Raw genomic sequence first — 24389 nt, 5'->3', positions numbered from 1 at the left:
TTAGATATTGCAATATTTTACAATGGGTTGCTAAATAAATAATGTAAATTTAACTAACTGGGAAGTTTAGTTCTTTCATTTAGGTTTGTAAACATTTATTTTTGTGCAATACATACTAATACTAATATAATCTAATATGAATATGCTTCACAATCAAATGAACAAGCAACACAGCATGTAAACCTGGAGAACAGCTCTTTGATCAGGAGAGTTTGACTAGTAGTGATCTTTTCATTTGATTTCAAACAGTTCATCAAACGCCCCCTTAACCTTGAGTGCCAGATACTGATTAAGAGACAAGACCAGTAAAACCTGATTTATCACAAATCTAATTTATCCCTCCCAAACCATCAAGAAACTTTGATGTCCCAACATGTCAGTATGAAGGCAGCAATAATGGCAGTGAGTGAATGCAGAAGCCCAATAGACCACAGTGCATCATTTTAGTACAAATGCAAATGAGTTTCACAAGCAGTTTGCCCTTTCTGTCATTACCAGAGCCTCGTGCACTCTGTCGCCGGTCGGTGATATGCCACCAAACGAATTCTAATGAACGACCACGACACAAAGAGATGTGCGTCCACTTATCCACGTGCTGAATGTGACGGATCGCAGGTAGAGAAATGAATGAAGAGAGAAGGAATATCAGAGGAACAAAGGAGCACGAGCAGGGCTATGTGGTGAGGATAATAACCACAGATACTGACGCAAACAGCAGCCAAGATGAAAGGATTTGGGTGGGTGGAAAAGTGGGGGGCAATTAATACTCCAGAGGTCTAGAAACTTTGGTAATGTCATGGTGATGGGAATGACGGGGGGAGAAGTGCAGTGAAAATACCCCCTAGCAGGACTGCAGAACGAACTCAATGGAAAACTCAACGTCTCCCTGCAAAAATACTGAACAGAGAAGCTCACAGAATGTTAATCAGCAAATACTACAGGCCAGTTTCTCTATAGATTCACAGGTCTAACACAAATGTTACAAATATTATTACAGATATTATGAATATGATTGGATTGTGCCACATGTGTGTGTGTACGATTAAAAAAAAAAAAAAACTAAATTAAAGAATTAAACTTTAAAACACCACCACCAATAATAATACTAATACTAATAATAATAATAATAATAATAATAATAATTATTATTATTATTATTATTATTATTAATGTTAGCCACAAAAAGATTATTATTATTATTATTAATATTATGTGTAAGATTTGAAGAAACCTAAATTAAACTTTAAAAAGGCAACCATTATTTAAACTATTTTAATTGTTGATTTAGGCCCCCATTATATAATTATGCAACATCACTTTTTTTTACTTTTTCTCTCCCTTTGTGGCTTACATTATTATTATTATTATTATTATTACTATTATTATTATTGTTAGCCACAAAAAGTTTTTTTTTACATCATTTTAAAAATATTATTATTATTGTTATTATTATTATTATTATTATTATTAATGTTAGCCATAAATATTTTTAACAATTTTTAAAAATAGTATTATATTATTATTAATGTTAGCCACAATAATTATTATAATTATTATTGCCATTAATGATAATAATAACGATAACAACAACAATAATTTCAATTATTTAAACACTTTTTCTTACTGTGGCTGACATTAATAACAATAACAACAACAGCAATAATAATAATAATAATTATTAATATTATCAACAACAAACATAATTGTAAATAATAATAATAATAATAATAATAATACATTTTTCAATTATTTAAAAAACATTTTCTTTTTGTGGCTGACAATAATCATAATCATAAAATTATTATACAATAAAATATTATTATTACTACTACTACTACTACTATCATTGTCATAATAAAATAATAAAAACATTAATAATTATTATTATTATTATCAATACTACTATTACTACTGCTAATAATATTTTTCAATTATTTAAAAACTTATTTTGTGTGGCTGACATAATAATAATAATAATAATAATAATAATAATACATTTTTCAATTATTTAAAACTTTTTCTTATAATAATAATAATTATTATTATTATCATCATCAATAATACTTTTATCAATAATAATAATTAGTATTATCATCATCATCATAACAACAATTATTATTATTCATAATAACAACAAAAATAATATATTAATACAGTTGAAATATATAATAATTTTAATTACTTTTTTTATACTACACAGTAACAACACAACAGTATTGTTAATATATATTAACAATTAACAATATATATTGTTTATATATATATATATATAGAGAGAGAGAGAGAGAGAGAGAATTTTTTTATATAATATATTAATGATATATTTAATATTTAATAATAATAACCAATTATTATTAAATGGGTTAATAATAATAATAATAATAGTGGGAATCTGAAAACTCAAGTGGAAAGAGATTTCAAATCTGTTCACTTTATGATTAAGATGGAAAGATTCTTGTAAAGTATGTATAAGTATGAACACACAAGTTTTTCCCCAAATCGTTCAGCCTTAAAAAGGATCTTCCCATTGTGTGAAAAAAACAAAACAAAACAAAACATCAACATCAATGTGTGAGAAAAAGGTCTTGTGTTCCCAAAGTTGGGAAGCGGGCAAACAATCTAGCATAGCATATTGATGAGCAATGCTCAGACACTTCCTGATGCAACTCAAGACAAACACAACAAACGGAGAGAAACGAGATTTCTATTGGTCATTCCTTCAGCGGAGCGTTCCACTGTATCCGTGCGAACCGCTGTTTCTCTGTCAGTGTTTTGAGTAAACCCGTGCTTTCGTCTGTATTTCTCTTCCCCCTTGAGATGAAACACTGGCGGGGATGTAGAGGACTATTAATGTTTCATAACGGTGGGGCGGTCCGGATTAGGACAGGAGATGAAAGGAGTGTTTTGGTGAATGGAGTAATGAGAGAAACGAGGAAAACATCGGTGACCTCTCTGCTCCGAGACGATTGGCAGCCAAACAAAGAGGGCCGAGTTTCTCCATCAGGCCACTCGAGGATGTAGGCAGATGTGCGACAGTCTACCACAGACACATCATGTACATTTCTCATGAGGTTACAGGTGCTGTGGGTAATTTTTGCTGATGTTAAACACAGTCTGTACCTTAATGTACAGAGACAACTTAAAGGAAGGCATTCGTAGGTGGATTTCCCCAAAGAGTGTAAACACATGAGGCACTTCCACAGTGAGCAGCCCAACACCTTAATGCTCAACCAATAAATTTAAAACAATTTATCCAAACAATGGTACATAAAAACAGACTTACATTTAGCAAATTCAAAGTAACAGAACATCTGGCAACCACCCAAAACACTGGCATGGAAACGACCACTTATGTTTTGCTTACAAAACGTACAAATCAAAAATGTGTCCTTAAAGACTGAATTTCAGTAAAGGATTTAGTACATAATTTTACTAATTCCAGCAGGATCTGCATTTAGAATGTGGGAAATTACAGCAAACATTTCTTCATTAAAGCATATAGGTCAGATGAGTGTATTAAACCACACAGATTATCAGAACAAATCATTATTTTGGAAACTTTGTGAAACTCTAATTTCACAAACACCATGAGTGATTCAGCGCTACTGCGTCTTCCCTTTTCAAGAGAACTTTGCACTTTCACCCGAAACACACACACACAGAGAAAAGCCTTTGGCTGTTGAAGCCATTTATTTATTTATATACACAAAATATGGTCAAAATTTCCATTTTAGTGAGTATTCACCTTAAAGGAGAAGTCCACTTCCAGAACAACAATTTACAAATAATGTACTCACCCCCTTGTCATCCAAGATTTTCATGTCTTTCTTTCTTCAGTCGTAAAGAAATTATGTTTTTTGAGGAAAACATTTCAGCCTTTTTCTCCATATAATGGACTGATTGGTGCCCCGATTTTGAACTTCTAAAATGCAGTTTAAATGCGGCTTCAAACGATCCCAAATGTTTAAAGTGACAACAGCCTACGAAAACTTTAACAAAAACTCAAGATCTTCGCAATTTAACTTCACAAAGGGCTTTAGATTACACTGACCAAATTTGGTGTTGATCTGTTTAAATCTCTAGGATGAGTTGGTTTAAATACAACGGCAGACTTCCTGCTGGGTTTTGGTTTTCGTACCTTGGGATTTTTTTGCAGGTATTGGTGTGTTACATGTGTCTACCCAATTTTGTACACGTATGTCAAATGTAGCTCAAATTTTGCTGAAATTTTATAGGTGCTGCTATCGAGTCATTTTGACAAACCACCTCTGAAACCCATATCAAATGTAATTTTTATGAGCATGTTTAGGTCCTCAAAAATGTGATTCATTTTAGAGAAGAAGAAGAAACTGAGCAATTCCAATAGGGTCCTCGCACCATCGGTGCTCAGGCCCTAAAAAGATTAACTTCATGGCTTCAGTGATTATAATGGGAGTTTTTGCATTACTTGTGTTAGACTTACATCACAGCTTGACATGTTTGTCTATGAAGCCAGAATGTGACGTGCCAAAAATGACACAAAAAAGTTATATATTGTTTTCTATATTTATATTATTGCAATATAAAGAGCAATAATCTACAATAATGATTTTTGTTATAATATTGCAGCCCTATGAGCTTCTGTTTTTTTTTTTTTTTTTACGTTAGATACAATTTTAAACAGTCTACTGTTATTGACAACAGTTTAAAATATTGATAAGAGTTATTGGACAAATTTAAGTATTTGACATTAAAGACAGCATATGGTTTTTAGAATAAGGTGATTATAAAAACTGCCCTCACAAATTTAAAAAAAAAAAAAGAAAAGAAAAAAAGTTAATTTCTGACCCTGGAGTTAACTTATACAGTAAAGACTACCCAGTGTTTTTAGGTTTGATTACCTTATTCAATTTCTGTAGCATTTCTGTACTTTTCACTTGTATATGTTTTATTTTGTTGTATTTATTTGTGCTATATTTTGCAATTTATTTGCTCCTATTTATTACTGACTTTGTGAGCATTTTATATTTAATTAAAATAAACTCAATTCTATGTTTGAAATCAAGTTTCAAAAAAAAAAAAAAAAAGAAAAATTTTTTGTATCTTCCTAACAATATAAATGTGACCCTGGACCACAAAACCAGTCTTAAGTTGCTGTAGTATATTTGTAGCAGTAGCCAAAAATACATTGTATGGGTCAAAATTATTGATTTTTTCGTTTATGCCAAAGAACATTAGGAAATGAAGTAAAGATCATGTTCCATGAAGATATTTAGTAATATTCCTACTGCAAATATACCAAAACTTAATTTTTGATTACTAATATGCATTGCTAAGAACTTCATTTGAACAACTTTAAAGGCAGTTTTCTCAATATTTAGATTTTTTTGCACCCTCAGATTCCACATATTTAAATAGTTGTATCTCGGCCAAATATTGTCCTATACTAGACAATAAACCATACATCATTAGAAAGCATATTTATTCAGCTTTCAGATTATGTATAAACCTCAATTTCAAAAAACTGACCCTTATGACTGGTTTTGTGGTCCAGGGTCACAATATAAATCAACATAATTCCCCCCAAAATTAAGAAATCCCCCCAATAATAGTCACCTAAAAGGGGAATTTTTCCAAAACGAAATTCAGGCCCAGATTCTTGAAAGTGGGGATTACTATGATTCATCTCAGTGCTTTGAATCATTTGAGTCAATTTACCAGAAATATTAATTCAAAGACCTTTTCAAAGAAGAGTTTTTATCTTTAAACTAATATATATATATATATATATATTTTTTTTTTTTTTTTTTTTTTTTTTTTTAATTAGCTAGTTGACAAGACATTTCTCTTTTTTTTTGTTTTAAAAAGCACTAAAATAGCTAAAACTAAATAAAACATATAATAAAAGATATAAAAACTACAAAAAACTAATAAAACTAATTTTAAAAAATACATCAAAACACATTACAATGACTAAAACTTTAACCAAAAATTATTCAGACACCAGATATAATTTTTTTTTATATATATATATTTTTTTTTTTTACTAGTTCTTGTCATATTTTATTACCATTCTCTAAACTATAGTGAATAAACTATGATAATGTGGGAAATGTTGAAGGTGTTTGAATACATTTTGGTTTGACTGTATAAAAACCAAAATCTAATTCAAAATATTAACCAAAAAAATATAATAGTATTTTTATAGTAACTCTTTCTTGTTACAAGTGGCAACAAGTGATGCTTTGCACATTCAGAGTGAGTCACTGAATCATATACTCTACTGATTCCTTAGAAATACACACCAAAAGTTCACACTAGAAAGAAGTTTGAATCCTCTACTAAAATTTATGAACAAATCTACTATGTGACTCCAAAAAGAGTGGAGACAAACAAGGTGTTTCATTCATTTAGTTCCATTCACAAACAACATGACTCTTTCAATGCCACTCCGAATCATATTCATTCAGTAGGTTCCAATAATGAAATAGCTGTTCTAAGTATGCAATCGAATAACATTCAGTATAATCATAGACCTGTTCTTAAATCATACACAAGTTCAGCCGAGCAAACCAGATCAATCTGGCAATCCAGTTTACAGGTAGCGCCTGTCAAGCTTCGTCATGAACACAAATAATAGATTATGCCCTAGAGATGGAAATAAGGAAATAAACCGCCGTTGCTTGGCAATACAGTCCCTGTTCGGTAAAATATTAAACAAGTTAATCACACCAGCGCCCAAAGAAGTTGTGAGACTGTGTTGGGAGTTCAGCGCTGCGTTTAGGGAGCGCGAGACGTCTGGAAGAATTCGGCTGAGTCACACCTGCGCAGACGAGGCAAAGCTTATGCCAATTTGCAACTGCCCTCCCTGAAAATTTTCCTGGTCTGCCATTATCTTCCACAGCCAGACTCTGCCGGTCTCCCAGAGGGAGCGGGGCAAGGGGCCATCATCGCTGCCTGAAAGCCCGCTGACGTGGATCTTCGAGGGCCTCTCGCCTGGGCAGAGGAGAAGACACAGAACGTTCTGAGGACGCCGCTGACATACAGGCAAAAACAAACAGTTTCATCAGCGTGTCCCCCGAGGCAGGATCCAGGGAAGTGTCTGCCGCAACCACATCCAACAGGATGCTTCTGAAAGCGAGAGCATATGTATCTGCTGCTTCAAAGTGGCATTCTTTATATTCAAGTGGTGCTTCATTATGAATTTACATCAAGCTACCTGGAGAGACGCTAGTGCGGCTAGTCAGAGCAACGTTCCTAACATATGCACTTTTGCACGCACTGAATTAAAAACTGTAGTAGATCCATTCATAAAGTGAAGCACTAATAAACAGAGCGAAAGATCCTTCACATCAAGACTGATGCAACAATGAAGCTGATTCAATTGGGCTCAAAAGAAAAGTTTGGAAGAATAACCAGGATTTTTTTTTTTTTTTTTTTTTTTTTTTTTCAGAATTTGCCCTGCCAAAATTTCCAACACAATTTTTAAAATAAATTTAAAATTGTAATTGCACATTTATATTTTCTAATTTAAACATGTGTCATTTGTACTTGTATTTAATATTTAATTAATATTTAATATTTTACATAATATATTATATTTATATTTAAAAAAATTATAAATATACATTTATAAATACATACACTATGGTTAAAAAAGTATATATATTTTTTTTAATTTAAAGAAATTATCAAGAACGCACTAAACTAATGCCAACATTTCCAATGCAATTTTTAAAATAAATGCAAAATTAGAATTGCACATTTATATTTTCTAATTTAAACATGTCATTTTTACTTTATTTAATATTTAATTAATATTTGACATTTTACATGATTTAATTTTACATAATTTAATATTTTATATTTAAAAATATAATTTATTTAAAAAAAATAATTACAATACATGTTTAAAATATAACATGTATTATATTATTATTCTACCACATAAACATACATTTATAAATACATACACTATGGTTTTAAAAGTATGCTTTTTTTAATTAAAGAAACGTATTAAGAACGCACTAAATTAACGCCAAAATTTCCAACGCAATTTTTACAATTAATTTTAAATTAGAATTAAAGAATATAATTTAAATTATTCATCAAGAACGAACTAAATTAACAGAAAAATCTCTAACGCAATTTTTAAAATAATTTAAAATTAGATTTGCACATTTATATTTTCTAAATTTTTACTTTATTTAATATTTAATTAATATTTAATAATTTAATTTTACATAATCTAATATTTATTTTAAATATTTTAAAATATACTTTATAAAAAAAATAATTATAAATATACATTTATAAATACATACACTATGGTTTAAAAGTATGATTTTTTTTATTAAGAATTATTTATCAAGAATGCACTAAATTAACGCCAACATTTCCAACGCAATTTTTAAAATACATTTAAAATTAGAATTGCACATTTATATTTTCTAATTTAAAAATGTAGAATTTTTACTTTATTTAATATTTAATATATATAATTTTTTACTGTTTTTGGATCAAATATAATAAAAATTGCAGGAAATTTTACTGGTGTTATGATACAGTAAACTCCAAGACAGCCATAAATCAATAAAACTTTCACTGGAGAAGGCAAAACTGCGCAAATAGAAAATGTACCACATGGCATCCCGTGACCCATGTGCCTCATAAGCAGACGTTCTTGACGGTTCACCTTTGATTAAGCACAACATGCTCAGGCTTTGCCATCTGGCTTGTTCTGAAAGTTACAATTCATAAACATAACAGGAAGTTGACAACACTGGACAGATGGACAACACAGACAAAACGACTTCAAACCATTGATCTTTTCCTACGATGAAAGGGAAAACCATCAAGTTTGGTTCGAAAACCAAAAGGCGGTTTCCTCAATCATGCCTGTTTGAGAAGAGGTCAAAACAATAACTCTTCTTGATGAGATAAAAGGAAACGTCCTAATGATTTTGTTTGTTAAAATAAGGCAGGAAAAGCAGAAGTTTTAGGCATCCTGTTTTACATTGTGGAGAAAGGCAGTCCAAACATGACCACATGAGATACGCTTTGAGCTTTATCCGGGAAGTAAGACTGACAATGCCATGACATTTGATGATAAGCAAAAGTGTTGTACTACAGCACAGAAATGACCTTTTATAGAGCACGACACGAGTAGAGGTCAAGTACTGACAACTTTCACACTCATGGTCAGATTTTTTTTACAGAACAAGAAAACATGACTATACCAGTTTTCAAGAAACAAAATGACAGCTTGGCAATTTGGGTTGGGTTTAAGAGTCATTAAAAGGACCAGCTCATGAGAGTCATTAGTTTGTGAACTGAACTACACTGGTTGTACCGTATGGTAAGGCTTCAATGAAAAGAACCAATTCATAAGAGTCATTTGTTCATGAATCAGACATTAAATAATGGTTCTGCAGTATGTTTTTCATTCATTTAAAAACGGGCTCAAAAGAGTTGCTTGTTTAAAACTCAGACAACAATGGTTGAATCGATTTCAGTTTTAGTGATTCATTAAAAAGAACCAGTTCATAAAAGTCATTTGTTCATTAATCAGATTAAATAATGGTTCTGCAGTATGTTTTGACTCATTTAAAAAAGGGGGCATTGACTCAGAAGAACCGTTTGTTAATGAAGACTAAACTGGCGTCAGCAGATGTTTTAGCTTCACAAAAAGAACCAGTTTATTAGAGTCGTTTGTTTATGAATCAGACTAAATAATGGTTCCACTTCCACATCATGTTTTTGATTCATTTACTAAGTGCTGGCTCAGAAGAGTTATTTATTTGAAAATCAGACTACACTGGTTATGCAGTAATTTTTGTGATTCATTAAAAAAAGAACTGGCTCATAAGAATCATCTGTTTGAGAATCGGACTACACTGGTTTTACATATGGTTAAGCTCCACGGAAAAGAACTGGTTCATAAGAGTCATTTGTTCATGAATCAAACTACATAATGGTTTCGCAGTATGTTTTTGATTAATTCGAAAACAACTGGCTCAGAAGAATCATTTGCTAATAAATCAGACTAAAAAACTACTGCCTCAGAAGAGTCATCTGTTTGTAAATCAGACTATACTGGTTATACAATATTTTTTGTGATTTGTTAAAAAGAACTGGCTCAAAAGAATCATCTGTTTGTGAAACGGACTACACTTGTACCGTATGGTTTAGCTCCAATAAAAAGAACCGGTTCATAACAGTCATTTGTTCATGATTCAAACTACATAATAGTAGAGTCATTTGTTAATGAATTAGACTAAACTGGTGTCAGTGGATGTTTTAGCTTCATAAAAAAGAACCAGTTCATAAGAGTCATTTGTTCATGAATCAGACAAAAAAAATGGTACTGCAGTATGTTTTTGATTCATTTAAAAAAAGAACTGGCTCAGAAGACTCATTTGTTAATGAATCAGACTATACTGGTGTCAGTGGATGTTTTAGCTTCACAAAAAAGAACCAGTTCATAAGAGTCATTTGGTCATGAATCAAACTACATAATGGTTCCGCAGTATGTTTTTAATTTGTCTAATTTGTTTAGATTCTGTTTGTGAATTTTAGACGCATTATTTAATGTTTTTTTTTATTTTTAATATTATAACAATTGAAAAAAATATTTTATGGTAAAACATTTAAGCATTATATTTTATTCTACAATATAAATTTATAAATGCATATATTTTTCCCCATCAAATTAGACTTTCTTTTCAAAGAAAATAAGCAAAAGAGCTAAAAAATGTACAGCTATTATAGTTACACATGGAAAATCCAGCCATACATCCAATAATGTGTATAAAGTTCAACGTTTTAATTTTGGTGAACCCAAAACCAGCCTAAATTTATATGGCTTTCTTAAAACCGTTTGGACGTTCAAGAAAATAGTTGATATGTAGTCGTGCACATCCCTAGGCGCAAAGGACGCTCAAGTTGAACCTATGCAAAAAACCCACCCCTCTTGCACTCTCCTGTGACAGCAGGTCAGTTGGATAGCCTGTCTCCATGATGAAAAGATAACATGTCACAGCCTAGTACCTCCACCATGCAATAGTCTCCCATAATGAACACTCCCAAACACGCAGTGACAGGGAGGAGAGAAACAAAGTTCCCCAACAGTATCTGAGGCGCTTTCTCTCTCCTCTCGTCACGCATGCTTAACCTTGTGCCGCTGCGTGGACCACACTGTTTGCATATTAATGCGTGGAGATATTAGAGAGGTCTGCTCTCCTGAGAATCAACAGAGGAGAGAGAAAGACACACACAAAACCAAAGACAGATACACAAACACTAACATACCCAGCTATATACCCACAGAAAGCAGATACACTGTGAAACCACAAACTGCATTCTGAAACACACCTGGATGTTTCCAGCTCACAGATTTAAAGGCAAATGCTGCACATAACGTTTCTGAGTTAGATGGTATATATCAAGGCTGCACGATTAATCAATGAAACTGAAATTGTGTGATTCTCAAATTGCAAAAACTGTGACTTAACTGAACAAAGAAATGCACTGTGTGTTTCAGAGTAAAGCTGTGTCCTTTTACACATGAGCAGCTCATGATCTGGTGTTTTCAGTATCTCAGTATATTTTGGTTTGCAGTAAACAAGGTTAAATTGCTTATAAAGTACATTTGGGAATGCAATATGCACCAACCATCATTATCTTAAACTCACTTAAAAGCACATATAAACTTCTCTTTTGTTGCCAAAAAAAGAGAAACACATTAAAAAGTCACATTAAAAAAATTTACATTTATTTATGATTACAATTAAATGATTACATCTAATAATTTATTAGACAGCTCTATGCAGCATAACTCATCAGTCAATGATGATAATTAAAAAAGTGGCAGCAGTCTATTTTTTATGATGTAAATAGTTGTGAAAATCTATGACTATTTACGATTATTTAATTAAATGATTATATATAATAATTTATTAGACGGCTCTATTAAACAGAATAACTCATCAGTCGATGATGATAATTAAAAAAGAGGCAGCAGTGTTGCCATTATTCAAGGTGCAATTAACATGCCAATATGTGGCTATTTTGAGATTATCAATACTAAATCAACTTTGTCAACAGGTAATCTGTTTTCAATTCTGTTTTTCAGATTTTCTGAGTAAAATAAAAAAAATGTAATCTAATTTTATATATATTGTCATCTAATCTTTTATCACATCTACAATATAATTGTTCTGTATGTAAATCAGCATAATATTAGACACTAAAAAAAAAAAAAAAAAAAAACTTACTGTCTCTGCCATATTTTTTACGACGTAAATAGTCGTAAAATTTACGACTATATACAATTATTCAATTAAATGATTATATCTAATAATTTATTAGATAGCTCTATTAAACAGAATAACTCATCAGTCAATGGTGATAATTAAAAAATTGGCAGCAGTGTTGCCAAGTTCACGTTTTTCCTGTGGAATTAGGCTACTTTAACACTATTGCCGCTGGTTGTTTTTCATGTCCATTATATAAATAACGTTATATTTAGCCCCTGTAATGCGAACTGTACAAGGGGAACCCCACCAAAAATTGCAATTGGGCTAGTTTTGTTGTGAAAACTTGGCAACCCTGAATGGCAGATATTGGTTGATTGATTGGTCAATATGCAGGTTGACCTCTAGTACAAACTAAACACTCATTCCCGAATTTGAACTTTCAAAATGCAGTTTAAATGCAGATTCAAAAGGCTGTAAAGGATTTCAGTCGAGGAAGAAGGGGCACCTTATCTAGCAAAACAATCAGTCATTGTTTTCGAAAAATAAAAAATTGTATATTCTTTAAGCACAAAAGCTTGTGTAGCACAGGCTCCGGGATGCGCGTCCATGGGTCATTCTTGAATGATTCATTCATTTTGAACGAATCTTTAATATGATTCGGACGAATCACGTCTTCGAATCGCCACACGTCTGTGTACTCCGGCTCAAAAAGGTAGAGTATGGTGAAAAACTCCATGTTATTTCTCCTACAACTTCAGAATCATCAGACATCGTTGTACCTTTTTGTTTGTAAACAGCGTTTGACTTACTTGCACTTTCTTAGTATTTGCGCGTTCATTTTGTAAACACTGGGTCTGTGGTTCCGTCTACGTTCCACACAACCTTTTGACGTGATTCAATAGTAAACGCGCATCCCAGAGCCTGTGCTACACAAGCTTTTGTGCTTAAAAAGTATACAAATTTTTATTTTCCGTAAAAAAAATTACTGATCGTTTCGCTAGATAAGACCCTTCTTCCTCTGCTGGCATCGTTTAGAGCCCTTTGAAGCTGCATTTAATCTACATTTTGGAAGTTCAAAATCAGGGCACCAATGAAGTCCATTATATGCAGAAAAATCCTGAAAGGCTTTCCTCAAAAACCATAATTTCTTCATGACTGAAGACAGAAAGACATGAACATCTTGGATGACAAGGGTGTGAGTAAATTATTTGTGAATTGTTGTTCTGGAAGTGGAGTTCTCCTTTAACAAATAAAAACGAAACATTGCGTGAAACTGAGCTTGCACTGCTAGAAGCGTCCATTTGGTATGTTTCAAGACTAAATGTGTTCACTGGAAAGGTTATGGTTATGGTAATTGCCAAACTAAGCCTAACTTCTTTCAAACATGGGCCTGATTAATTCTGTGCTTCGCACACTTTTCATACCGTTGGGACATCAGCTTTGAGTTTTTCCACTTTTTTTTTTCTCTTCCTCATATCACACAAACCATCCTCCTTGACAGTTAACCACTTGTCCACTTTTCTTTCAAGAGGAGAGATAAAAGGTACTGTGATCTTCTCAAAGCAGTCACCCCTTTAAACCTGCCAGTACTACAACACCATACAGTCTAGCGGTTGTCAGATTCAAACAGCTTAAGTGTTAAAACAGAACTGACTGATTCTGCACTTCCTATCAAATAAAACATTAAGTCAAAAGCTTCTTTTGTCACTTTATGGTGTCGCACATTTATCCATTCGATGATGAGATTTGCTTTCCAAAAAGACCAGCTTGTGATCTCTGAAAACAATTAACGCAATACAGATCTACTTAACAGTCTACTAAATATCAGTTTAATCCAAATAGGTAAAGCTTTTCATTCACGCTGAATATTCAATTAAAAATCACATACAGTATGAGTCAAACTTCCATAGGGATTTCATCTTTCTATTACCACACTTTCAGCCAATGCATAAAATGACTGACCATTCATAAAAAAAGAACACATGCTATTGCATTGGATTTTAGATCAAGAATGAGTAAAACGAATGACAACAGGAGCCATGGTGGTGCTGTTAGCACATGTGCTCTGTCATGTTTATGTGGGAGATGTGAGTTTGAGCCTGTGTGTCATTTTCCCATTCCTTCCCATGCTTTTCTGTCTGTTCCACACCGTCCCTGTACATAAAACTGGCAAAACCCCCACATTTCAAAGAAAGCAACGAAAATTAACAGAAAGTTCCACAACAGCGATTATTTTTTAAATCTCAAAGCCTTTCCAGCACAAGTAAAGGACCGCAAACGGCAGAAAAATTCATTTAGAAAGGGTGAGAAGCTGTAAGAAAATCTCATAACCAGCAAAACTGCTTTCTCAAGCTCAAATCTAATGCTGGAGAGTTTTCGTCGAAAAACCACAAGTCCACACATGTCCCATAAGACACTGGCCTGAATGAAACTGCAATAATTGCTAATTACTTCAAGACAAGACCTCACTGCAGGAAGACAAAACTGTGTGTGCTCAAGCTGTCAACAAAGGCAGATACGAGAATAATAATGGTTTTAGACCTCAGGAAATCAATGGGTGAGGTGACACTTTCTGATTGACTGACACTTGTCAAGTTCCAGTGTCTTAAGAATCAGCTCAAAAGTGATGATACTCTAAAATCTCCACACTGACAAGCCAAATACACTTAAATACAACATATTTTACTGGTGCTGTCAAAATGAGCGTGTTAATTTGCTGTCATCCATTATATTGTGTTCAGTTGCATGCACAAATGTGAAGCCATGCACTGCAGCCTTTACCATTTCATATCGAAGCGTGAATGAAACTACAAGCATGTGTGTCAGCATGCGGCAGCTCTTAAAGTAACAGCAGCCATTTAGCTAATAACCCAGCTGCTGTGATGTCTATTAATCAAAGAACAAAAAAGGAGGAAATCAATAACTTTTGTAGCTTTAAGGATTTATCTAGATTTAATTTAGCATTTGATAAGTTCACTTAAATTAGAAGTTTTTATTTTTTAAGTCTAATAAATGTTAAAATTGATCGCTCTCAATTATACTGTAATGTTGAATCGCTAGTCAATGGTTAAATATTAGGGAAAAAAGAACAATTTCCTGGAAACATCAGTAATATTGGTATCAGTGATACTCACCTTCAGCCATAAAAATATTTAACAAATGTGACCCTGGAACACAAAACCAGTCTTAAGTAGCACAGGTATATTTGTAGCAATAGCCAACATTGCATGGATCAAAATGATTGATTTTTCTTTTATGCCAAAAATCATTAGGATATTCAGTAAAGAGCAAATTTCATTAAGATATTTTATAAATTTCCTACCGTAAAAATATCAAAACTTAATTTTCGATTAATAATATGCATTGCTAAGAACTTAATTTAGACAACTTTAAAGGTGATTTTCTCAATATTTAGATTTTTTGCACCCTCAGATTCAAGATTTTCAGATAGTTGTATCTCAGCCAAATATTGTCCTATAACAAACATCAATGGAAAGCGTCAAATCGTAAATCTCAATTTCAATCAATTGACCCTTATGACTGTGTTTGTGGTCCAGGGTCACAACAAATATCACAAATATACTGTCTTAATGCTATTTTGCATTAATTTGAAGAGTAAATGTACAATTATTGCAATATAAAAGTATATTTAAAAACGTTAATGTTAGATAGGATTAATCTGGATTCATTTGTGTGATAAATTAGTACTTTTTCAATCAATTGATGTTACTAATACAGACACAAGCCCTTAAATACATTCATGATAAAGATCTTTTTTAAAGCTCTTAACAAACATTCAGAATGGTTGAAGGTGTGCTAGACATCCTTCTAGGACAGTCTAAAACCTCCACATTAACAGGCCAAACACATTTCAGTATGACATATTTTAACATATATGTCTAAATCTGCAATATATTCATTATGAAGGTCTTTTGGAAGCTTCTAAAGAAAATTTCCCCTCAGAAAATCGTCATAAGTGTACTGGACATCAGTTAAGGACCATTCAAACTCTCTTTCCCTTATAGTACTTTCGTCCTTTTTCAGACATTATCAAACAAACTAAAAATACCCTTAAAATAACGTTAAATTACATGTAATAGGCATAAATCATCTCCTCAGGTCGACGGACCTCTCGTCGTGCCATCACCGCGTCTTCACCGAGATTCGCGCGTAGCCAAAATCCTTATATAACCGCGAAAAAATAACTGCCACAAACAAGAAGTCTCAGCGCGCGACGGACGAGTATGGTATAGTATAGCAAGGAGAGTATGATTGACGCGCGGAGCGAGTATGATTGACGTGCCCGGCGTGAAAACTTCCATCGCCCGCAGGTCAGTCACACTCACACGCGCTGGAACTTTTCATGCTGAAACGTCAATCATACCCTTTAGCGCGCTATAGTGCACTCGCTCGCGTGCGCTGGAACTTTTCAGACCGGAACGCGCACGGAACAGAGCAACAGCGTTCGTTCTTTTAACAACGGATGGTTAACATTATTATTTTTCTTTCTTTCTTTTTTTCAAAACGCAGCTCACCTGACTGACTGACAGTGGCGGCTTTTAAACTTGTGAACGGGTACGTATTTCCAACGCACTTTTCTTTTAAAGCCAAACAAACTTATGTACTCACCTTGTTCCAGTACAAAACTGAGATGTAGAAATCCTTAAAATTAGCTCTACAGCAACTTTGCATGCATAAATACATATTCACTGATGCAGAAATATACTCTTTTTATCGACAGTCCACATATAAAGTTTAGTCTTCGCATCTCTGCGAGCTGTGCGTTTACTAAAGGAGGCATGTCGCGTTAATTAGACGCAAGAAATTCTAGCAGCGCGTAACTGATAACTGACAACAACTTTCTTGCGTGAACTACAAGCACTGTCAGAGACAACAGAGCATCCGAGGAACAGAGCGTATCCGCAGCTTGTTAAAAGTCTGGACGTGCGCTGTCTTCATTATTGAGATTTCCCCCCTCATAAATAAAACTTACTTTTCCCTCGCTTGGCTGTCGGACGGTACGTTGTTACTCTTGCCTTTGGCGTACATGCTTGCAGAGAGCTCCGATTGTCACGCACCTGTCAACCCATCACAGCCTCCCCGGACACAACCCCGTCACCATGGCGACTACAGGAGCGATTGCTCTCATTGGACCGGGCGCCGAGAGGGAACGCCCATTTTGTTGGGTAACTCGCGTGAGTGACAGTTACTCGGCCCCGCCCCAACAGAAACACAACCCCTTTCTTATCTTCAGCACTCTGTCTGTGGAACACACACACATGCACACACGCACTTCGTCTTACCCGGCACTGAGGGGAATTTGAAACCGTACTGAGAGGGATTTTAAACAACTGGCTGTTCCCCTCACAAGCAATCACACCCTCTACTGTCACTGGCCAAATTTAAAGTGATATGGCAAATGTGGAGCGGATTCTTCAGCTTCTGCTTGTACTGTTGATTGAAGTAAGATTATTTGGGTCGTGCAAAATTGCATATCTCTTCATAAAGTAAAGAGATGACTAATGGCTTTGCATAATATTTGTTTTATCTTCTCAAAAGTTGATGAGCAGTTTAGACAGCAAAACACTACCCAGAAATGGAAAAATGACTGAACGGTACAGTGCTTCTGTGATAATGTTTGTGGTAAACATGCTTTTAATGAATCAGCTAATAATTCATCTGATTACTTGGAATACTGGGATATTTCCAGAATAGTGGATTTTAGACAATGCTGAATTCAGACTTTATTCTGGAAATACTTTAAAACAGTAAAATAAAAAAAGTTTTTGTTTACATAATTTGTGTGTGTGTACTGGGTATATTTATTGTGTATATGTAAATACACACACATGCATGTATATATTTAAGAAAAATTTTATGTTTACATATTAAATGTATTTATATATAACAAATTATATGAATAATAACATGCATGTAAATATTTGCTAAATATATACTGTATGTGTATGTTTTTATATACACAGTACACACACGTGTAGACAAAAACATATTTTGGATGCAGTTAATCGCGATTAACCATTTGACAGCACTATGTATGGTTGATATTTCACATAATATGACTTGATGTTTATGATTTGATGTTTACAAACTGGAATATTGTTTTAATCGTCTTATTGCAGACCTATAAAGGGACCATACATATCAAAATATTCTTGCACATGTAAACGCAGTCAATGTGATTGTTCCAATCAAAATTGACTTTTTACTTACCTATTTATTTCCTAATGCACTTTCTTCATCTTATTGTGGATGATCCATCGATATTGCAAAGAAAATAAAATGTTTGTCTTGAACAATGTGCTTCTGAAATGGCTTTCTCTTTCCACCTGCATCAGGTAGGCCAAACATGCTATTGGATCATGTTAACCAATAGCTAAATAGCTACTCAGCCGTTGGCTGATTTCAGGATAGCATGCTAGCATACTAACACATTGTAGAAATAGTACAAATAGTAGTATGTTAGCATGCAGCTCAACCATTGCTTTACCAAAATACATTGGGTGCTGACAGAATTTCACCTCCCAATCATTTCGCTTCATGCATTTTTTTTTTTTTCAATTAAATATGCTGTTTTGCTCTGGAATACATAAAATGCTGGAAATAAAATGGGTTACGAATATCGACTTTATTCTCTTAATCTCACCTACAAGTTATAAGTGTATTTTTTCAATGTATAAAATGCTACAAAAGTATATTCTACATATTTTTCAATTAATAAAAAATAGTAAGTCCTAAACCACACTTTTTTGTTGTGAAATGTACTGTTAGCTACTGTTATTTTCAACCTGTTTTATTTTAAAATAAGATTATAAGGTCACTAGAAGAGCTTCAAGGGTCGTTGTTTTATTCTTTGCCCTCTTACTACTAAAAAGTCTTTATAAATACACTATGGGTCGAAATGTGGATTCACTGCATCATCAGCTAGTCTGTTTATGGCCAGAAAAGAGCATTTAAAAACGTAATGGCTACTACAAATGCGTCAAATATTTAGTTTGGTAGAAAGTCTCTCGTTGTGGACGCTGATCTCTTCTCTTTTCGGTTGTGTATATTATTTTGGCGAATGTTTTAACTGCTCTCTGTCCTCTAATGTCTGCGCTGTGCTTTTTTTCCAAAGTGGGCGGCTTGAAACCGCCTGTGCTGAATAACATTGGCTGTTCCGTTTCACTCCCTCCGTGCTCAGGATCCCGGAAGTAGCCGTGTGAGATCATGGTAAGGCAGAGCGATAGAGCAGTTTTGCGCTGGTGTGGATGTTCTTTATGACAACTCCGAGTCATGCAGCAGCAATGTAACATGTCAGGCAGTCGACGTTTTAGAAATTAGAACAAAGTCCAAAAACGTGCAATGCAGTTACCACAGCAACGTTACTGCTGACTTTATAAATAGGTGCTCTTGAGGGCTGCACGGTTGAAGCGCCACGAGAGCTGATGCTCAACTGTTGTTGTGTCCTTTATCTCGATCTGCGCTGTAGTATTCGAGCTCAGCTCCATTAAGACGCCATATAACGCTTTATGTAACGTCAGTATCAGTAAAGGGTGTTTCCTGAAAACATGTTTAACAGACTCGTGATCTGGTTCAGGATATAAAGTTTCAGGACGCTGTCGTCATAGCTGAGATGTCAATACAATGAAATATTTGGTAGTTTGATATGATTAGTGTCATTTTTAGATGTTGAAATACTTCCTATTCAGATTTAATAAGCAAAGACAACTGCGTATTAAAAATGCTTGTTTATAAATAGACTGCTCATAAGTTACATAGTGGAAATACTATAATTTAGTGGCTTTAAGTAGGCTATTCTTTGTTTTAAGTAGCCTGACTAGTCCAATATTGACTTAACCAATGGCGTGAGTTTGGGGGCGGAACTATCTTTTTAACCGACCAATGGCAGCTGGTGCATGAATCTAAAAATTGTGTGAATACAGTGCTGCTTCTGAGGGGGTTTTGGCCATTAATTTATACAACAGTATCGCTTTGGGAGTCTGAAAATGAAAACTTTTAAATACTAAGTGGTTTCATAGTGGAATTTTTCCGATACCAACGCCATTCGTCTAAATGTAAACTACAAAAACGCAAATTAGTGATAATGCTGACATCATGCGCATGTGTATTACATGTTTGTGTAGTGTTTCTTCCCTAAAGAGACATTGGCAACTAATGGAACAGTGTTGCCAAGTCTGCGGTTTTCCTGCAGAATTGGACTATTTTTAACTGTTGCTGAACTGTCCCCTGAAATGGAAATTTACCAGGGGAACCCAGACAAAAAACATGCATTTTATCCCCCCGGAACGCGATTTAACGGGTGACCCCCTCTCGAAATGCAATTAGGCAGTTTTGAGTAGCAGTTGGGTGGGTTTTGGTGTAAAAACCTGGCAACCCTATAATGGAAGCCCATTTCTGCCACTGAATAAAAAATGTAAAAGGGTAATTGTGACTTTTTTATCTCACAATTCGGACTTTTTTCCTCAGAATTGCAAGTTTGTATCGCTTTTGTTCTCAGAATTGTAAGATGTAGCTAAACTCCCAAATGTGAGTTAGTCAGAACTGCATGATAAAAACTCGCAATTGCAAGTTACGAAGTCCGAATTGTACGATTTTAACTCACAGTTGTGATTTTTTTTTTTCTGAATTGCATGATATAAACTCGTAATTGCAAGAAATAAAGTCAGAATTGAGAGATTGCTTACAATTCTGGCTTTTTCGCGAATGCGAGTTTGTATATCGCAGTTCTGACTTTGTTCTCGCACTTGTGTTTATATCTCACAATTCTGATGTAATAACTTGCAGTTGTGTGTTATAAAGTCAGAACTGCTAGGAAAAAAAGTCACAATTGCAAGACAACTTTTTTTGCAAATGCGAGTTTTTATCTCGCAATTCTGACTTTATGACTCACAATTGTGAGTTTGTATCATGCAATTCTGACTTCATTTTAAAATTCTGAGAACAAAAGTCAGAATTGTGAGATGTAAACTCAATTGCAATTAAAATTGCCTTTTTATTTTTTTTTATTCAGTAGCGGAACCAGGCTTCTATATCAACTACAGGCCTGATATGCATAAGACTGCGTTGTGTATGTGTAAATGGGTATTATTTCGACAATACGTTTGTACACAAAAAACACAAAGGAAAACCTTTTTCCTTTTTTAGCACCTCATTTAGCACATCATTGTCTTGTAAATGTACTCTAATATGGTTATAAATTTGATGAAGTGCTAGGGGAGTCAGTGGCTAGTCTCAACTGTTTGGTGAGTGATAATGTGAGTAAATGATGACAGAATTTAAATTTGGGTGAACTATCCCTTTAAGTATGCAGGTGTGCATTATAAATACATTCCTGCACATGTTATATTTACCATGCTGAATTATAACAGACTAACAGCAACCATATTTTTTATGCTTTTGGACACACAGTAATGGTTCTTTATGTTTCATAATATTTATTAAAACCTAAAATCAAAGTCAGCATGAAAATTCTTAATCTATGTTCTAAAGTGCATGTTACAGATCATTGTTAACAATTAATCTGTGCATATGCTTCATTAATTAATTAATTTATTTATTGTTGACGTCACAATGTTTAATCAAAAAGTCATAACTGACCCCTTCAGTGAATACGACAGACTTCTTTCTGGTGACATACACAGAACTTCCTCAGTCTTTTAGTCTATTATATTTATTCTGTTTATTCATAAAAGTAATTGGAACACAATCTTTCTGGCAAGTTCTGAAAACAAGTTCATAATTGTGCGTTTATCAAGAATGGCCTCAAATGCGGCTCATACCATCTGAATTATTATTCGGTAGTACATACTAATCGTTATTTAAAGAATTGTCCTTCCCTCATATGTCAGAATTGGACCATAGCTAGACATGCAGACACTGCTAATCCATTCAAGTATGTGCACATTTTGTTTATTGCTTCATACGCTGTAATTAATCAAGCCATGTTGTGTCCATTTAGTTTGGAGTTGTAGATGCTCACTAAACCGGCTGATCAGTGAAGATGTGAATAAATGGGTTTGTTTGATGTTTCTCATTTCTGCTTGTTCATGCGAAGGGGGTGAAAGAGGCACGAGCAGGAAAGGGCCACTTAGCGAATCAACCGTTTCCTCTTGAGTAATTGAAGCCAGAGACGCTGCTGCGATCCAGCAACCTAAAGTTGTGATGGAATTTGTGTTTCGACGATCTCCATGTGGATTTATTAAGAGAACTTAAAGTCAACAAGAGAATTGTTGAAAATTGCTTTCTTAACACAGATTTCTGATATAATTGTGCACAATTAATGTGCATGTTATTACAATAAGAGTACCTTCATGGTCCAGTCAACTCCTGATGCAAATGTTGTCTTATCTCATATCGTATCTTACATCACATTACAGAAGTAAAATGGTTGAGAATTTACAGTGTTCAATGTTTTGGAGCATGAAGTTGAAGTGATCTTTAGTTATTAGCCATTTAAATGTGCTTAATCTAACCCTCAGATGGCAGGTGAGAGAAACTCTGCGTCATGCTACCTGGATGAAAGGACCTTCCGGCTTTGCTGTCAGCTTTTTCTCCAACACTCTGAGACCATCCAGGATGGCTGGAGCTGGGAGCAGATCAAGGTGAGGTGAATGTTTGAGTAACTCCACAAAGACTGGGCCTACTTGTTCTCCTTAGAGGATCAGAATGAAAGAAAGAGCTTTATGGGTGAATCTCACAAATCTCATGTCAGGAAGGTGCTTTATTTTGAACATATTTGGTGTTTTGACATGACTTCGAATGACAATACTTATTTACTCCCAAAATTTTCATTACTTCTCAAGGATGACTCATTAAGTTCTCACTTCAAAAATCTGATTCAATTGACTAATACAACTGTTTACAAAAAAAATTGACTAAAAGTCTACTCACCCTCAGGCCATGCAAGATGTAGATTAGTTTGATTTTTCTTGGAAAAAAGTTTGAGAAATGTATCATTACATCATTAGCTTACCAGTAGATCCTCTGAAGTGAATGGGTGTCATCAGAATGAGAGTCCAAATAGCTGATTAAAAACAACGTAATAATCCACACCACTTTAGTCCATCAATTAACATCATGTGAAGTGAAAAGCTGAGTGTTTGTAAAAAGCAAATCCATCATTTTAACTTTAAACCATTGCTTACGGCCAAAATATGAGCCCATAATCCATAATAACACTCTTTTCAGTTAAAAAGTGAATTGTTTTGGACTGTTTTTGCCTTTAAACAGTACTTGATCAGTACGTATTTCTCCCTGTATGGAAACAAGTCGACTGGTTTTATGGATAGAGAACTTGTATTTTTAGCTATAAGCAATGGTTTAGTTTTGAAAACATTTAAATGATGGATTAGTCCTTTACAAACATGTATTTTTTTTTACTTTACAAGACATTAACTGATGGACTGGAGTGGTGTGGATTACTTCTGGATTATTGTCATGTTTTTATCAGCTGTTCAATTTCAGAAGATCCATTGGTGAGCAAGTTGGTGCTAATTTCTCCAAAACTGTTTAGAAGAAGAAACAAACTTGTATTACATATTGGATGATCTGAGGGCAGGGTTGCCAGGTTTTCACAACAAAACCTGGCAACACTGCCATTTTACCTGGTAAAAATCAGAGAAAAAAATGGAGCTTCGTGCTGTTGTATCCTACTTCTCTCATTTGGCACAAATCCAAATATTCCATAATATTTTCATATTTACGATGTATCCAATTGCTAAACTATTATTTATTATGTAAGTTATAGGCTTTGTACTTCAGTTGCGTTCAAACGGTGACACAGTGAGGCGGTTGCGCTGATGTTTGGATCACTGTATTTTATTTTGATAAAGTAACGTTACCCACTGCGCTGTCAAATTATAGTAATGCTAGAAGCCTGGAACTGATCTGTTTTGTGTTTGTGTGCGTTGGCGCGATTACTTCAACTGTCCTCAACTTAAAAAACAAATAGTCGCTTTCTGCCATTTGAGTTTCCTTTCTGTCACAAAACTGAACTGAAACTGAGTAAATATAGGCTACGTTACGTGTCGCACTGTTTTTTGCCCCTTGTCAGTTAACTCGACTTTTTTTTTATTTTACACTTCCCATTTGGGATGTGTGAATCCCAAAAGGAAATGACATGACTACGGAACC

The 24389-nt window shown here is 34.0% G+C and overlaps 2 protein-coding genes across 3 annotated transcripts in view; one reads left to right on the top strand and one right to left on the bottom strand.

Moving 5' to 3' along the window:
• Window positions 1-17537, bottom strand: part of ssbp2b (single stranded DNA binding protein 2b) — a 93360-nt gene extending 75823 nt beyond the window's left edge. The window contains exon 1 of the mRNA XM_051120353.1: window positions 17230-17537. Coding sequence (XP_050976310.1) covers window positions 17230-17285 — 56 coding nt within the window. The 5' untranslated portion in view covers window positions 17286-17537. The remainder of the gene's footprint in view (window positions 1-17229) is intronic.
• The window catches only part of atg10 (ATG10 autophagy related 10 homolog (S. cerevisiae)), a 43634-nt gene continuing 35906 nt past the window's right edge, over window positions 16662-24389 (top strand). The window contains exons 1-2 of one of the 2 annotated variants that reach the window (XM_051120357.1): window positions 16662-16811; window positions 22736-22858. In XM_051120357.1, coding sequence (XP_050976314.1) covers window positions 22736-22858 — 123 coding nt within the window. In that variant the 5' untranslated portion in view covers window positions 16662-16811. Of the gene's footprint in view, window positions 16812-19379; window positions 19467-22735; window positions 22859-24389 lie in introns of those variants that run through there. The other variant, XM_051120355.1, reaches the window with a different exon arrangement.

This window comes from Labeo rohita, chromosome 10 (genome assembly GCF_022985175.1).
Source record: "Labeo rohita strain BAU-BD-2019 chromosome 10, IGBB_LRoh.1.0, whole genome shotgun sequence".
NCBI lineage: Eukaryota > Metazoa > Chordata > Actinopteri > Cypriniformes > Cyprinidae > Labeo > Labeo rohita.
This window is presented reverse-complemented; position numbering and strand designations above follow the sequence as displayed.